At 46.4% G+C, this 18552-nt stretch overlaps 1 protein-coding gene across 3 annotated transcripts in view; it reads right to left on the bottom strand.

Moving 5' to 3' along the window:
* The window catches only part of LOC144783075 (SPARC-related modular calcium-binding protein 1-like), a 419240-nt gene that overhangs the window by 242103 nt on the left and 158585 nt on the right, over nucleotides 1-18552 (bottom strand). For all 3 annotated transcript variants that reach the window (XM_078662241.1, XM_078662242.1, XM_078662243.1), the window contains exon 2: nucleotides 6439-6625. In XM_078662241.1, coding sequence (XP_078518367.1) covers nucleotides 6439-6625 — 187 coding nt within the window. The remainder of the gene's footprint in view (nucleotides 1-6438; nucleotides 6626-18552) is intronic.

The raw sequence follows: 18552 nt of genomic DNA, 5'->3' as shown, positions 1-18552 counted from the left end.
CAGGGGAGGGGTTAATCTGAATACCTTGTACATTTTGAAGGGAAAGGAAAGGAATCAAGTCCTATAAGAAATCTGTTGACAATAATATTTAAGTCCACCTTTTGCATGCCGTTTAGTTACTACCTTACAGGAGTATATATCACACAATCAGCCTGATTCATGAAGCAAAATTGCACTCGCAAAGGGCAAGATTCTCAGAATCTTGCCTTTTGCGAGTGCAATTTTGGCATTTGGGATTCACAATCCCAAATGCAAAAATCGCTAATGAGGAATTAGCAAATATGCGAGGATTAGCATTTAAGGAATCTCTATTAGAGATTCCTTAAATGCTATTCATGACACTTGCAAAAATTGCGACTTAGCAAAATTGGGCCGCTATTTACCGAGAGGTCAGACCTCTCGGTAAATAGCAAAAACATAGAAAAATGCTTTTAAAAGCATTTTTCTAAGTTGCATGTTGCACACACACATGTCCTTTGGACATGTGTGTGCGCAACACCTGTTCAAATGTGCATTTTAGGGGTGCTACAGGGTGTCCTTTGGACACCCCTGGCACCCTTAAAATCGCTATCTGATTTGCGAGTAGCAAATTGCTACTCGCAAATAAGGGATACTCCCCATTCATTCCTATGGGCCTTTTGGCCCATAGGAATGAATGGGGAGTTATTCCTTTTTTTGCGAGTAGCAAATTGCTACTCGCAAATAGAGAACATGTAGGAATCGCTATTGATTTAGCAATTCCTACATGAATGCCGTTTTGCGTGTCCTCAATAGCGAGTCGCTATGATTCGCTATTAGGGCCACGCAAAACGGCCCGTACATGAATCAGGCTGAATATGAATTCATATTGATTTTCTTATCGCGCTAAGTCTCTTGTAGGCAAATAATTGCGGGATTCAGAGTTGTCAACAAGCTATTTTTTCTGCACACAGCCAGCTAAATTCCAAGATATAAATATATACAAAGTTTTCCTAAAAAAGAAATGTCCATGCTTTGCTTGTTTTATTTCCATTAATTGTCCTGGCTATCCAGGACCAAGGATCTTCCTTATTGGATGTTATACATAATTGTTGCTCTCAATTGCTAACATGGCTTCCATTTGTGTTGACTTAAGAATTTACAGAATGGTCTCCATTCCATTTTCCTCAAGTCATTTGAACCATTGGAAACAATTCTAGGATGAGCAATATTACGCACATCGTAGCCATTCTCACGAAGGATGTCATGCCCCTTTGTGATAGTTGCCAGTATTAGGTTGGACCAAAATTCAACTCGTGCAGTAGACAAATCCCGTTTTGATGGAAAAGTGACTTATTTCGACTTAGTTCAGGAAAGACATTGAAGTTGTGGATATAAGGGCATTAGAGGATGATAATTCTCTCTCTATTTAAGGGACTAGTATAATTTTGAAAAAGGTCTGCAATTTCAGCGATTGGGGAGTAAAGAGCTAGGATACTTCTTTCTAAGGCTATATTAACTGATTCAGTAATTAGTTCTGGAACTATAATTCCAGGTCTAGGCTTCCTTTCCTGCTGGGAGAGGACAATAGATTTAAATTCAGGAGGCTTAGGAATGAACCCCCTATATACTTCACTATTGGCAAAAGAGGAAGAGGCTGGATGTGCCTCATTCCCTCAGCAATAACTGTCTCAGTATTATTACAGTAAGTGACTACATTATATATTTTTGGGTCAATGCTCGTAGCCAATCTTATATGGTTTTGGTCACTTTTTTGTAATTCTGTGTTATGTTTTTTTCATTTTTGGGTTGATAATTCTATTCCTTGTTGCTTGTTTTCTGTTTCCCCATTTAGGGGTCGATTCCGATCCGGTAAAATAATCCGGCGTACGAATCGTATCCGGAGCCGTTTCCGTACGACTCGTACAGACGCCGTACGACCGGACGATTCCGATCCCGATCGGCCGACCCGTACGCGATTCGTACGGTACACGTCGATTCGTACGGAAAAGCGCACGATCACCTACACACCGTACGGCGTGTACCCCCCATGATCGCAGGGGTAATCGGCGTACCCCTGTGGTCATGCGGGGTACGTGCCGTACACCCAGCGTACATGGGGTACGTGCCATACACCCACTGTACATGGGGTACGGTGCGTACCCCATGTACGCTGGGTGTACGGCACGTACCCCGCATGACCACAGGGGTACACCGCGTACCCCTGCGATCATGGGGGGTACGTGCCGTACCCGGGGGGGGCGTTCCGTACCTGTTTCGGCGCGAACTCTGCGTTTACGACTGTTTTCGGCTCCCGTAGGAAAAGGGTCGTACGGCGCGTACCCGACACGAATCGTACTTGCTGGGTCGTAAAAACGTGCCGTGATGTCGCGTTCAGCGGGTTCCGAGTGAGATTCGTATGGAGATTTGAGTCGTACGGAGTCCTGTACGACTCGTACGGAGTTCGGCACCTAGTACGGATCGTACTTCATCGTACGTACGGGACGTCTACGGATACGATTCGTACGGGAAAAACTCTCCGTACGACCATTCGGAGCGCATTTTACCGGATCGGAATCGACACCTTATTGTAGTTTCGTGTACTCTGTCATTCATCTTCGTTTTTAAAAAAAAATTGAGCAGCAAAGTGGAGAGATTAATACTGAGGATTGTTGTTGGCCCTCTCCATTTTCAGAGAATACTTTTTTTGTACTGAGCAAACAGTTCCTAAGTCTGTCAGCTTCTGCCTTTTATTATCATATCGTATTTCCCCTGTTTTCTGCTGCCCCTTTTTGTGTTTATTTCATATCCTTCTGTGCTGATTTGTACTCATTAACCTCAATAGCTCTTTGTTCTTCTTGCATAAATTCCCCTTGAAGATCTAGTTCGATACTCACAGGTAACAACACAGACAATGGTGCTACTGACAGGTAAGATCAGAGGAGAGGTATAACAGGCATGGAGCTCATCACAGGTAACAACAGAGAGATTGGGGCTATGGAGAGGTAGTAAGAGGAGGCATGGGGCTACTCACAGTTTAAAACAGAGAGCTGTGGGGCTAATCACATATAACTCAGAGGCATGAGACTGCTTACTGGCAACAACAGAGAAGCAAGGGGATATGAACAGGTAGAGTAACAATAGAGGCTTCGGGCTAACAGTTAACAGAAGGGCAGCATCTGACTACTGGGAGGGATACATAGGGCTACCAAGAGGTAACAACAAAGAGGTACAGAGCTACTAAGACATAGCAATAGAGATTCATGGGGCTACATGCAGGTAACAATAGGTAGGCATGGTGCTAGTCACAGATAACAACAGAGGATTGAGGGTAAGGACAGGTAACAAAAGTAACAGAAGATAGGTTTAGGGCTACTGAGGTGTAACAATAGACATACATGGGGCAACAACAGATAGGTATAGAGCTAATGACAGGTATCAACAGAGGAGACAGGCTACTAACAGGTAACAGTGAGACATGGGGCTACTGAGAAGGAGGAGGAGGGCTTCTCAGGTAAGAAGAAAGATGCAGGGCTACTGGCATGTAACAACAAAGAGGCATGGGGCTACTGATAGGTAACAAAAGAGATGTGTGGGGCTACTGATAGGTAATAACAGAGATAGGAGGGGCTACAGAAACAGAGAGGCATGGCACTACTAATAGGTCACAAGAGTGAGGCTCAAGGCCATATGCAGTTATTAGGGGGGTACAGAACACTTGCAGCTAAAGAAGGGGCATAGCTCTGTGCACATTTACAAGAATGCATGACAGAAGGGTGCACTCCAATGCACATTTAATGTAAAAGTTACTTACCTTTAGTAACGCACTTTCTGGTGGAGATTATCTAGCCACAGATTCCTCAACTTTTGAATATTCCCCAGATGTGTGAGTGGATCCGGAAACTTTTCTGCCGTACCTCTGCTTGCCAGAAAGTGGCACCTTGCAACTCCACACTGATACCATTCCACTCCAGAAATAACGTGCAGGTCTATACAGGTGGCCACTCCTGCACAATGATGTGAGTTGCTTTCGAGACTGTCCACGCCATCAGACGCAGAGACCCAAAATTAAACTTGTAGACAGTATGCAGATTCTTAAACTTGGGATCTTATTAATGGATAGAGTCCAATCACAGAACAGGGGGGATGGGCATCTGCGGCTAGATAGTGTCTCTACCAGAAAGAGCGTTAACAAAGGTAAGTATGCTCTTCTGATAGACACTCATGTATCCGTTAGAGCTTCGTTAAAGGGGGAAGGGACTCAGAAGATGTTTGCCCGGATTGAAGGACTACAGTTTAAACCTTGGTTTCAAATTCCAAGGTGGGGAGTTGGAGGTCAAGAACTTCATCTGCCCTACACATCACCATGACGTAGGAAGCGGACTCCTCCGTGGTCAGTCCAGGAGGAGGAAAAAAAGGGCCATCTATGGGGAGGTATCGAGTCCATTAGTCTCCTGTCAGTCCTCTTACCAATTTTCATCTTGATAGGCTGAGCAAATTCATTACCCGGTCATAGCCATTGTTAGGGTCAGTCCTAAAAAGGGACTGGAAAGAGTGTTGTCTAGCCTGTGGTACTTCAAGTGGGGGGAAGCAGCACCTTAGACGGATTCAGGTGCGCGTCAGTTGAAGTCAGACCAGCGTTGATTCAGTGTAGAAAAGGACATCAGAGCCACTTTTTCAATCAGAGAAGTCAGCATTGCATCGATAAGTGTGGAGGGTCCACCCGGCACAGACAGTGAACCCACTGGCAGTATCGTATGTGGAAGGCATAGCTCCTTGGGGCCTGAAGGCGCACCAAAGGGAATCAGCAGGGATCCAAAGAAACTAAGCATGGCAGCGTGAAACTCTTTGATCTGATGCAGCATGGCTGAAGGCCCCAGAAACTCCAGCTGTGGAATTGGCTGCAAGTCGGCTGACTTCGGGAGTGAGATCAAGAAGGGTGGCACTGCTCCGTGCCTGATCAGGCAAATATGTGTGGTGCAAAGAAGAGCAATCCTGCTCCAACTTATTGTGCTCACCTGAGGGCATGGAACACAACGAAGAACGAACTCTGGAGTGACTTCTCTAATTCTGGGAATGGGAACGGGACCAAGATCGAACCTTGGATGTGGATCGGTACTTGGAAGGGTCCCGTCACGGGGTCCTCTTATGCTTAGTCTTCTTGGCATTGTAGAGTATCACTTCGTATTCCATGATGGCCTTCCGGTTCATCGACACACAGTTTCTGCAGGCCTTGGAGTCGTGGGTCGACCCCAGCCGCACCAGGCAAATCTGATCGGTATCTAGCACAGGCATTTGTTAACAACAGTCCCTACAGGGCTTGAAACCTGTCATTTAAGGGGGTGTCATATCTTGCATACTTGAAAACAATTTGGAGTTTACAAAAGAAAGGTCTCATAGAGACGAGCACGGATCAGCGCCTTTGGCATGGAAAGAAAGGAATGTCAGGGCACGGAGTTGTGCCTATATAGGCCTCACACACATTTCCAGAGCGGAATGGCGCCAGTAAGGAGTAGCAAGGCGCCACCTTCTGGCACAAAGAGGTGCTGCTGAAACGTTTGCGGATCCAATCTGACACAAGGGGAATATTTAAAAGGTGAGGAATCTGAGGCTAGAAGTATTTATCAGAAAATGAGTTACAAGGTATTCAAAGACACCTTACCACTGAAACAAGCTGCCTTTTGACATCTCCTCCTGCCATAATTATACCACTTTTAAAAAGCGGCTTAAAACCTGACCATTGTGGCCTACCTCTTCATTCACATGCTCTAGGTAATTTTTGCCTTTTGGCTACAGTGCCGGAATACACTCATGAAGTGAGTTGTTTGCAGTCTATAAGTGCCTATTACATAGCACAGCATAACACAAATGGCTCAATAATGGGACTGGTAATTCCAACCCCTGAAGTTTCTGTTAGCAGCTGGTACTGTAACCCTATTCATGGCAGCATTTTCACCTAGAAATGATGGCTGCTTTGAGCATCTGGGATCCCATAGAGAAATTGAGCCACCACTACGACAGTGTTACCAGAAGTGTAGTCAATGTGTCATGGTCCCTAGTGCAAGGAAGGAAATGGCCTCCCTGGCTGCAAACAACAACTATCAATGTTCAGTGGGATCCCTCAAGTCGTTGCCACTGCACCTGCTCCATCAATGGAAGCCACCCCCGCAAGCTACTCATAACTCCAATGGGGCGGCTACACTCCCATTATCTAGCCCTTCTAAGATCACATGCAACTAGTAAAGGAGCTCAGTCATGTAAAGCGTTATTTGGCTATTGAAAGCCCACAGGGCCACATGCAGCTAAGAAAAAGCCAAACAGAATAAATGGAGGGCCACATTCTTAGAATCCCTGATTGAGATACTACTGGCTACAGAAGTGACTACAAAGGAGATACAGAGTTGGTACTTTGTGCCGAGTGTCACTGTAGTGGCATGAAAAGAAATGGAATGGTCACAAAAGTCAGTAATGCCAACCTACTGTTCGCTTCGGTGCTGACACAGTGGGCGCGTGGCACAGCCTCTAGAAGCAGGTCTTGGCACTTGGCTCTTTGGAAGGCACAAAAGGATTTGTACAGTTTGCCGTCGGTGCCACAAATCGGCTTCTGACGTTCACGAATGCAGTCCATGGTGCACAGCACACCTCTGTCACTCTCCGAGATGATGAACTGGAAACAGAATCACAAATTACACAGGATAGAGCAGAATATGCAATAAAAAGACAACAATCATGAGAGAGTGAGATACAGTTCATGTGTGAATCCATGCAAGTGAGAGTGAGTGTATAAGAGAGAAGATACAGGTGTGTGAGTGAGCTTATATGGCAATAAGAGCTTGAAAGTGAATGTGTTTGCCTTTCCGGAGAGAGATTGAGAGTTAAATGTTTGTGCAGGCCTAAGGGTTATAGAGGCAGAGATACAATGTAAACGACCATGTGTGCTAAGGGGACAAAGGTGAGACTTTCTCAATGTATGTGGCTGTGAGAGTATTACTGACAGTGTGAAACGTTGTCTGTGTGTTGGAGTCTCAGTGACCGAGAAAAATAACAATTGACACTCATCAACGTATGTGACTATCCTGGTTACTTACGGGTAATCTTCATTACTCTGAATCCAAGACCTCTACATCACAGTCATTACTAAATGAGCTAAATCTCCTGTGGACGGACATTTTCAAGCAAAAAACCTAACATGCTAGCTTCCCATCCCTCTAAGATGGTCAGCTTCCTCTTCCTCCTACTTACCAGAAAAAGGAAGTCAACCAATTCCTCATCCTGCTTCCTTGTAAATTTGAATTCCATGAAATTGGACAAACAGGCTGCATGACTGCTTGTCCACTTGATAGATCACGTCACTTGGGTGGCACCCTACCCCAGTTTGCTGCCATCTGCTATCACCACATTTGAACAAAATTGCATGGAAGGAGATCAATCAATCAATCAATCAATCAATCAATCAATCAATCAATCAATCAATAAATCAAGACATTTATAAAGCGCGCTACTCACCTGTGAGGGTCTCAAGGCGCTGAGGAGGGGAGGGGGTGCCGCTATTGTGAGATGGTCCTGGGTCAGTCGTAGGTGTTTGGGGAGGGAGTTCCAAGTCTTCGCTGCCAGGTAGGAGAATGATCTTCCTCCGGTGATGATTCTGCGAATCTGTGGGACGTTGGAGAGGGCGAGGCTGGTGGAGCAGAGCTGGCGGGTGGGGGTGTAGAACGAGAGGAGGCTGGTGAGGTATTCGGGCCCGTGTTGTGGAGCGCCTTGTGTGCGTGGGAAAGGCCCTTGGACAGATTGTTCTCCATCAACCACCAGCTCAAGGACTTCAGCACCTGTTCCTTGACTAGGACCCCCAACTCGTACTTCTGTGAACTCTATATCTAATAGACTAACACATGATTGATCAATGAGTATGTGTGGAGACGAGTGAAGCCGTTATTGACAAGGCCATTTCCCCCAGCAGTCACCACCACTGTCGCACTGGTGGACCAGTCTGTTCTAGTAAATGCAGGATCTCCATGATTTTTTGTCTTCTCCTCAGAGACAAGAATACTTAGCCCGCATCTTTCTTGAATGTGCACCTATATAAAATAAGACATGAAAACCTCTGGACCAGAGATCAAGAGCCTAGCTGTATTTATATAATAATATTCACATGTGTTGTGAATATTATTGTATAAATGCAGCTATGCTCTTGATCTCTGGTCCAGAGGTTTTCCAGAGGTTTTCATGTCTTGTTCAACTGTGGAGGTTGAGCCTTAGCATTTTCCTTCTATCTCCCCTTTATTTTGAATACACCTATATAAAATGCAAGTCCACTGTTGGTGTTAAACGTGATTTCTTGTGGTTTAACAATAGTCCAAGATCCTGCAGGACCTTGCATACTTCTTGAGCATGGAGACGTGCCTTAGAGAAAGAAGAGGCAGAAACTAACCAATCATCCAAATACAGGAACACTTAAATTCCCGTATTATGACAACTCCCACTAATTGAGATAAAACCTTAGTGAAGAAGAGAGGCCAAAAGGGAGTACCTGGAAATGGTTGGTTCTCTGCATAGAAGTGGAGACACCTCTGCTAGTTGAGATTGACAGGAACATGGAGGTATACATCCAATAAATACAGAGATACCAGAATGTCTCCTATTAATGGGAGAATCTCTTAAAGCATCAGTTAGAATTTCACATGGGAACGAATACATTCCCGGTTTCATTACACTCCCCTTCGTCTTTACGAAGGCGGCTCTGGTAGGATCTTCAAAAGCACTTCGAAAGAGGTACTCTTCAAAAGACCCAGATTTTTTACTGGATTTGCCGGCAGAGGAATAGCGCAAAGAAATCTCTTGTGGAAGGGACACAAACACTATCTGGAATCCTGCTTCCACAGTCTTCAAGATCCATTGGTCTGAACCTGAAGCTTTCCAAACCTCTACATAGTTAAATAAATTTGAACCTCCCCTCCTTACACCTACAGGGAGATTTTCTCTGTTCGTGTAGTCACTATTTTACTAGTGGCTGCCTTGAACCCTCAGACTGCTGAGAGCAGTACCTGTCTGAGGAAGGCACCTCCCAGCCACCCTACCTTCCTCAAGATGGCTAATAAGATTTTTCCTGGAACAATGGACAAAAGTCTCTTTTATTTCTAACAAATCTGCCCCTGGAAATCCTCATTGGTGCTATGAGTTTTCTATCCTCTCCAGACTTTATTATTAGCATTTCTTCCTGTGGGGTAACAGTGTTGTTCCGGCAAAGGACATTTTTATTAGGAGAGCTTCTTGGGAAGCTTCTGCTTTTCAGGATTTTAAGCACAGTTGGTGTCTTACTTGAACAGAAGAACCTGCTGTTGATGTGGTAGCATTGAATGAATCAGAAGAAATATGCGTAATCAGTATCACCTGCTGCTTCATTAATGCAAGGGTAGGGGTAATGTCTGCTCCTTGGTCCATAAACTCACCCAGGCCTTTAAAATCCTTTATGAGGGACTGGATTGCATAAGAAAAATAGGTTGCCGCTCTATTTGCAAAGTTTGAAGTAGCGTATGTACTTTTTACTGCTACATCCACTATCTTGCCAATTGGATTTGATAGAGCAACATCCACGAAAAAAATGCTTCCTTTTGAGACTGAATCCACCATTACTTAATCCACCACTGCCACCAGGATTTTTTTTACAAAACTCTGGATCAGTTATATTTTTGTCAAATATCAAGGAAATTATTGTTCATGCACCACTTTTCATTCACTTTCCATTACTCATTTAATAGAAGAATGCAAAGGAAGAGACTCTGGCTCCTTTTTAGGGCTTGCGTCTGCATTGCAGTGCACAGCACTGCTCGCGCAGCGAGAGTACTTTTGAATGGGGTTTTGAAAGCTGCTCACACGCTTGTGCGTGTGAGCAGGCTTTCGCCACCTGCCATTGGCTTTGTAGTGTTTTTTTTTAAACGGCACAGGATTGGGCAAAGGTGGGCGCATGTCCCGCCTTTGCAATGCCCATTCCCGTCCGTGGCTAGCATACGCAGCAGCGCGCATTCGCATCACTGCCGCGCTCCCTCCCCCCGCTCCTCTGTGGTGCGCGCACACCACTCCTTGAATCGGTCATTGTGATTTACATCTGTCAAAAAGCCTCTGCTGCTGCGCCAACATTCTACCCCAGCCTAAAGCGCTACGACGCTCTTCACCAAGGCAGACCTGAATTTCAGTGACAGACATGGAGTGTTAAAGCTGAATGTCAGGCTGTGAGGGGGGCTTGCTTCAGGTAAGGGACAAAGTTACAGAAGAGAAAATAGTCCATTGGCGAGTACAACAAAAGGTGCAGAGCGCAAGAACCAAAACTCTACCACTATGGAGACTAAACATTAATCACAGAATTGCTTTTAGGATGCAAAAAATAAATAAATATTGAAAACACAATTGGCAGAATTCTGACAAATAATAAACTCACCCTGATCATATTTTTCTCTTAGTATCATCATTATGATAGAAACTAATAATTGTCCATGTTGGCGCACATAGTGCTGAAGCCATTTTTTGAAGGGGCATAACTAATTTAGTGACTGCATAAGGGAGAGATGTCACAGAGTGAGGTGGCATTAGGTGCCAGTGCACGGAGCTGGCACAGGAAGAGAAGAATGAACAGCGGACACCTGTTTGAACGCTTCTGGACAATAGTTATTCAACCTTATTGAATCACATTGCTATTCTTACCCCCTGAGAGTTCCAACGTGCTGTAATGTAGCTGTACTAATGGTTTGCTTTCTTAATTTGTTGCCTGCTTTTGATCCACTAGAAAAAAATGTGAGTCAAGAAATGTTGTATTCCATTGGTATGTATGTGGAGCTTTTGTTGGAAATCAGTAGATAAAACTTGTGTGTGTGGAGGGACGGTAGGGGATGCAAGCGGTAGGGGATGCAAGCAAGTAGGTTTTGAGTGGACTATGGCCTGCGCTCTTATATCAATCACTTAAATTTAGGTGTGTGTTCTTTCCTAGCAGCACGTTTCCTGCTCCCCAGTTGGGATTTGCCTCTCCTGTGTTATCGCCCCAGCTTCGTAAAGTTGAGACATGACGTCACGTAGGGGAGTCATCGCTCTGTAATCAGCACGAGGGCCTAGAGGTGCGCGCGGGCGTGCACGTCTGCCATGCCTGGCGGAAGTGGAGGGCATTGCGGACTACAATGCGAGTGGTAAGAGAAGAAACCTACCGCCAGTCATTTTGTTGTAGTCATTACCTCCTCGTCCGTCTTCCTCGCCACAGTATTCACACACAGTAGCGGTCGGCAGTAGGAGTTACTGCAGGGCGGTGACGTGGGCAGGGGGAGGGGCAGGGTGGGGGGTAGTAATGTATGGATCACGGAGTTTTACAGGTAAGTAAACATTTAAATAAATAAAACGAATTTCGTTGCACGCACTGCATCACATTTGGTGATGCAGTGTGCGCAACGAAATTCGTTTTATTTATTTGAATGTTTACTTACCTGTTTAACTCCGTAATCCATTTTGTGGGTAACAAGGACCCCCTGATTTGGATCGTACTCCTGGGTCAGGGAAAACAGTTTTTGTGCAAAGGTATCTACCCAGGCAGACAAATAGGAACAAGCACTGGCTATTGAAAGAAACACATACTCATGGACAACTCATTAAAAAAGCAATGGACTGTAATGATATCAAAAGGGTTGATTTTTAATATAATTATAAAAGATATGTGGATACATCTGATTCAATAAAAAGATAATTGCATGATATGAATAAACATGAATTATTCGAACAATATATATCAAACAAACATATCAGTATACATAAAAAGTGGAATAGAAGACTTTTTCTTAAAAATAATTTCTCCAATGCAGGAAGTATCTAAGGCTGTAAGTCTACGCGTTTCGACAAAAACATTTGTCTTCCTCAGGACAGTTCGATATCAGCCATTATTTCTAAAAAAAGATAAAACAAAATCACAAACACATAACAGTACATTGCAAGTGCTACTATTTACATATATAAGAGATAATTCCGTTTTAAGCAAGCTTTTCCTTCTTTTTTTCTCTTTTCTTTTTTTACTTTCTTTTTCTTTACATAGCCAGACTTTATATCCAAGTACAACAAAGATATAAGAGCAAAGGGTTGGAAAACACTAACATATTTGATAAATGTCACATTAACAAAAACACGGGATGAATCCCGAGGGTGGTCATATGGTAGAAAGAGGCGTAACATTTTTAATAGACCAGTGTCTCTGGGAGATCCTATAGTTCCAGAATTTTATACTGAAATATTTAGACACTGGTTCTTTTGTTAATATGTACGTTCATGGCGTTTTTTTATTTGATGTATTTCATTTGTATTTTTTTTCCCCTTCTTCTGCCTCCGAGCCTCGTGTCCTGCTTAGCGGACTTTCGTGGCGTTTGTTTGCGGCTGTATTTGTTTTTCTACCGTTGGGCGGGACGCCTTGAGTCCTGCTCTGCCGCTTCTTTAATTTGTATCTTTCTTTGCCGGCCGCGCGTCCTGCTTAGCGGACGTTGCGCGGCCGGGTGCGCTGACAATGGGGGCCGGAGGCTTCCGTTCGCTTTTCTTACCTGCTGCCGGTTTAGCCGTCGGCCTGTGTTTGCTGCCTCTTCGTCTTGTGTCTACTGCGGTAGGGGCGCATTCAGGGCTCTGTTTAGCACGCGACGGTCTGAGACTGTTTTAGTGTGTGCGCGCTGCTCTTCTGGCTGATTTTATGGGTTTAATTTTTTTTTTCACTTCGGACGAGGTGTGGTTTGTTCGGTTGCCTAGCAACCTTGGGTCCTTTTTATACCGGGCGTGTTGTCTCTTCATTGCCTGTGTTTGTTCCACTCATCCCTCGGGTGTGGCTGTGATGGAGCGCGATTCTCTGAATGTTCCTGCTCCTGGTTCCTTGGAAGGGGCTTCTGGTTCTGGGGTGGCGATTCCTTCTATGGAATTGTTGCAGCAGATGATTGATTCTGCTGTGGCTGCTGCGTTACAGGGTCAGGTGCCTGTTCCTCCTGATAAAAGGGCAAAAGTTGATGGTGCTGCTGCTGCTGATTCTGACGCTGAGGAGGACGTTGATGTCCGGGGTCGCTTTGGGCAAGGTGCCGACCTGAAGGAGGTGTTGGGTCACATTCGCAAGAACTTGGTGTTTCCTGCCTCTGTGGTGCCTCTGGAAGACGATCTGTTTTCGCAATATCAGCATCCTGAGCCTGATACATTGCCTTTACATTCTTCTGTTTTGAAAGTCTTGGATAATGAATGGAAGGATGTGGACAAGGGTTCATTTCCGTGTTTTTTGAGTAAACGGTACCCGCTGCAGGATTTTGCTGTGAAGTTCCCTTCCTCGGTGAAGGTGGATTCTTTGATGGCCAGCATGCTTTCTCATGGGGCTGTTGTTTCGGAGGATTCTTCTCCTGCTGACCCAGTTGACCGTAAGGTGGATAGTGCGGTAAAGCGCACTTTTGCGGCTGCAAATTTTTCTATCCGGGCTGCTGCCTATTCATCTTACAAGATCCAATCTTTGCTGAAGGATTTTCAATCTGTCGCTGAATTGTTGGATCAAGGGGAGGATGTTTCTTCTACTCTGGCGATGTTGGAACAACAGGTGCGCCTGCTCTCTGATGTTTCCTTTGATTCGTTGGGGGCGGCGGCTTCAGCGGCTGGGTCTTCTGTGGCTGCGAGGCGTCAGTTGTGGCTTCGCTCCTGGAAAGCGGATGCTGCACAGAAGAGTCTTCTGATGAAGATCCCTTTTTCGGGTGTTAAGTTGTTTGGTCCTCCTTTGGATGACATGGTGAAGAAGACGGCGGAGGACCGCAAGCTCCTTGCTCCTGAGCGTACTGGTCGCTTCCGTGCCTTTGGTTCCCAGCGGGCTTTTGGTCATTCTCGGAGGGGCCATGCTGGTCAGCCCTTTCGTGGAAGGGGCATGGCCGGGGTGCTCCTTCCTTTGACAAGTCCCGGTTCTCTGGTGCTTCTACCTCCTCCACTCCCACTTCCAAGTCATGACTGGATCGCTCCTGGTGTAGGTCCGGTTGGGGTCGCCTCACTTACTTCGTGGACTCTTGGCGCGAGACTGTATCGGACCAGTGGGTTCTTCAGGTGGTTTCGGAAGGTGTACGTCTTGGGTTTACCCGGACTCCCCCAGACTGTTTGAAGTCCACGCCTTGTCCCAGAGACCCTCTCAGGCGGTTGGCGCTTTTGGAGGGCATCGAATCCCTGGTGGCCAAGAATGCGGTGATTCCTGTGCCCAGCGACCATTTGGGGTTGGGCGTGTATTCCATCCTGTTTCTTGTGTCCAAACGCACCGGGGATCTTCAGCCAGTGATGGACCTGAAGTGGGTCAATACTTTCATCCCTCACCAGAAGTTCAAAATGATTTCGCTTCAGTTGATCCTTCCTCTGGTGTCTCGGGGCGATTTCCTAGCATCTATAGACTTGAGGGATGCTTATCTGCATGTGCCTGTTCATCCCGACTCTCAGCGGTTTCTCCGGTTTTGCGTCCTGGGTCGTCAATACCAATTCCAGGTATTACCTTTTGGGCTTTGCTCTTCCCCCAGGATCTTTACTAAGGTTCTGGCTCCTCTTATTGGACATTTGCATGGGGAGGGCATTAGTGTTTTTCCGTATCTGGACGACATTTTAATTTCTGCTTCTTCTCTTCCTAAGGCGGAGTTGCATGTCCAGAGAGTGTGCCATGTCCTGGAGCATCATGGGTTCCTCCTGAATGTGCCAAAGTCCTCCCTGGTTCCTGCGCAGGACTTGACTTTCATTGGGGCTCTGTTCAGGACTCAGTTGGGGATGGTGTTCCTGCCCCTTCCCAGGATTCTGTCCCTGATGTCTCCGGTTCGTGCCCTGTTGTTGGGGCATTCTCATCCAGTGAGCCTATGGTTGAGAGTTCAGGGTCTGATGTCGGCATCGTTGTTGACGGTGCCGTGGGCTCGCCTCCACATGTACCCGGTGGTGTCCCACATTTTGTCGCATTGGGACCCCTATTCCCTCGATATGGATGTTTTGGTTCCTATGTCGGAGGATGTTCGGGTGGTCCAGAGTTGGTGGTTGGTCGACGGTCATCTGTCCAGGGGCCGCCCCTTTCTGATTGTTCCCACCCGCGTGGTCACTACCGATGCCAGCCTACTGGGGTGGGGTGCTACTCTGGGGGATTCGACGACTCAGGGGGTTTGGCCTCAGTCGATGTTGTCATGTTCCTCCAACTACAAGGAGCTGAAGTCTTTTCTTCTGGGTCTGTTAGATTTCTCGGATCTTGTTCAGGGTCACCATGTGCAGATACAGACGGACAATCAGGTTGTAATGTCTTATGTGAACCATCAAGGGGGGTGCAAGGTTCGCCCCCTCAGTTGCCTCAGCCGTCGGATTTGTTGTTGGGCGGAGGAGCATCTTGCGTCCCTGTCTGCCATTTACCTACCTGGCGCGGAGAACACTGTGGCGGATTGTCTGAGCCGGGTGTTTCCTTCCATGGGGTCCTTGTCCCTCACGCGGTGGATGTTCAGGAGGTTGCGGGTGATGTTTGGTTGTCCGATTGTGGACCTGTTTGCCTCCCGGGACAATGCCCAGATCCGATGCTTTTGCACAATTATGCCTTGCCAGGATGCATGGAGAGTGGACGCTCTTTCGTTCCTTTGGCCGAAGGGTCTGTTGTATGCGTTTCCCCCTGTTCCCCTGATTCCAGCTGTATTACAGAAGATCAAGAGGGAGGGGTCATTTGTGCTTCTGGTTGCTCCTTGTTGGAAGTGTCGCCCTTGGTATCCCCTTCTGTTGGAATTGGCTGTATCTCCGGGGTGGGCCTTGCCGTTCATGCCGTATCCTCTGATGGGTCCTCTTCTTCCTCTGCCTGTGTTCCGTTCCCTGGGTCTGCGGGCCTGGCTCTTGAGAGGGATTCTCTGATACGTGAGGGTTGTTCTGTGACCGTGGCTGGGGTAATTCAGCAGTCCCGGAGGCCTTCTACACTTAAATTCTACGCCAATCATTGGGATAATTTTGCCTCTTGGTGTGTTGGTCGTGGGCTGTCATTGGATTCTTTGGATCCGGCTCGCATTCTGGATTTTCTGAATGATGGTTTTGTGTTGGGCTTGGCCATTTCGACTCTTCGAGCTCAATGGGCCGCCATTCGGGCATTTCATGTCCTCCCTTTGGTTTCGATTTCTCCTTTGGTTGCTAGACTTTTTAAGACTCTTTCTTTCCAACGCCCCCGTCCTATCATGCGTCCTCCTCCTTGGGACCTTCCTTTGGTTTTGTGTTCCTTGACGTTGGCTCCTTTCGAACCGTTGGAGTCGGTGGACTTGAAGTTTTTGACGCTCAAGGTGGTGTTTCTTGTGGCGATTGCTTCTTCCAGGCGTATGGGTGAGTTGGGTGCTTTCCTTCGTTCTGACCCATTTTTGTTGGTTTTGTCAGACCGTGTGGTCTTGCGCCCTCATCCTACGTTTGTTCCTAAAGTGGATTCTTATTTTCACCGGTCTGCTGAGGTGGTTCTTCCGGTTCTTTGTCCTGATCCTGCCTCGTATGAGGATTCCCTTTTGCACCTCTTGGATGTTCGTCGTGCCTTGCTGATTTATTTGTCACGCACGTCTTCCTTTTGTAAAGTGGACAACTTGTTTGTCAATTTTGGTTTGTCGCGTCAGGGCCAGAAACCCTACCTCTCCACGATCAGTTGTTGGATTAAGGAGGCCATTATGTTGGCTTAGATTCGGTTTCTGAGGTCCCCTCCCTTCCTGTTCAGGGTCGTTCCACCCGATCTCTTGCTGTGTCATGGCCTTCTTTCAAAGGGGTGTCCATGGAGGATGTTTGTAGGGCTGCTACGTGGTCTTCCCCCCATTACCTTCATGTCCCATTACTGCCTCCAGATTGGGGGTGGGGGTTCTGTTTCGTTTGCCTCTTCTGTTTTGTCTGCGGGGGTATTGAGAGGTTGTCCTTTTGGTTACTATGCCTCTGTTTATTAAACTATGTTTTTCGCTGCACTGATGGTGTGGTCTGTTTCCTTACATGAAGCTGCTTGCTTTGGTATCGGCTCATGTGTGAATACTGTGGCGAGGAAGACGGACGAGGAGGTAATACCCGGTTACTTACCTCGCCACAGTATAGTTTCCCTTCCCTCCCGGCCCTGGTGGTGGCTTCATGTCTGCGGCTTGGTTTTTCAGGTCGTGTTGATGTTTCTGTATCTCTTTATGGGATTGGCTGGAGCCACTGGGGGCCATCTTGAAGGAGGGAGAGGGAGACTAGAGCGCTGTTTTTTTATGCTTGGAGTTCTGTGTGGAGCCGGAGGCTCATGTGTGAATACTGTGGCGAGGAAGACAAGGACTCGGAGTAATGTAGATTACCGGTAAGTAACCGGGGCATTAATCACATCCCTGGAGATAATAGGGGTTCCGTGGAGCTACCAAGTCAGCTAATCACTCACGTGGAAAGGTGCCCCAGACCCACCCTTAGGCCTCATTTATCTCCTGTAGATAAGGGCAGCAGGCATATTTGCTCTGCATATTTCTGTCCTCCGCTTAACAAACAACCCGTCATGATCTCCGACTTTGCTCTCGTTTTCTTAGTAATAGTACAATCCCCCCCTTGTTTTGTTCCAAGTCTTTTTTTATTATTATTTACTTTTTTTGTTTCTCTGCTTTCACGAGAGGGCTATTCATTGCATGCAATGCACCTTTTTGACCATATTGTTAAGCACTGTACCCCATGCTAGTACTCGATTTTAACCTTGATCTCTCTCGGGCGTCTGTGCCACTCAGAACCACGCTCCAGTGTTACTCCTGTGCTTCGGGTCATCCAACCTCACACGGCGATACTTTACTCCTGCGCATCTTGACACTTCACTCAGGCTCATTTGTGACCTGACCAACCAATCTCATATTGTGACCCTTTACTCCTGGTCCTCTGTCCAGCCAATCATATTGTGAACACTTACTCCTGCTTCCCTGTCCAAGCAATCTCATATTGGGGCCTCCTATTCCTGGGTCTCTGCCCAACCAGTCTTATATTGTGAATATTTACTGTTGCTTCTCTGTTCAACCAATTACATATTATGACCTCTTACTCCAGGTTATCTGTACAACCAAGCTCATATTGTGTGTTTTAGGCCTGTGCCTCTATCCACCCTGCCTCATATCAGGACCTCTTACAGCTGCCACTTTATCTGTCCAGCCTCAGTGTCAACCCTTACTCCCAGGCCACTGTCAAACAAGTTGCACTCCTAAATTGTGGTCTCCTTCTGCAGGGTCACATCATGTGAGTTCAGAACATGGACTTCCTTACACCGAGCCTCATATTGTTTTCCAAGCCCTAGAAGTACGAGAGAGAGAGAGAGAGAGAGAGAGAGATAGGTAGCCTCCTGAACATGTTTGCTTTCTAACACATCAGATTATCCTCTACATGCCCCTTACTTCTTCTGTATGCATCGGTCCATGCTCGAATGTCTCCTCATAGGACTTCTGTTTTAAAAATACATTAATTCATTAACCAGATTCTGAACTCTTTCCAATCTACCTTAGCATTCTAAAGATGTGGTTTCTAAAACTTGACAACTAGCCACATGAGCTGGATAGCACCACATATTTCAAAACTTGGTCCATTAATCTAGATGGGGGTATCCTGAACAAATCCTGATGCGGC

Source organism: Lissotriton helveticus, chromosome 9, assembly GCF_964261635.1.
Source record: "Lissotriton helveticus chromosome 9, aLisHel1.1, whole genome shotgun sequence".
Classification (NCBI taxonomy): domain Eukaryota; kingdom Metazoa; phylum Chordata; class Amphibia; order Caudata; family Salamandridae; genus Lissotriton; species Lissotriton helveticus.
Note: the sequence above shows the minus strand (reverse complement) of the source record. Positions and strands in the feature narration are given on the sequence as shown.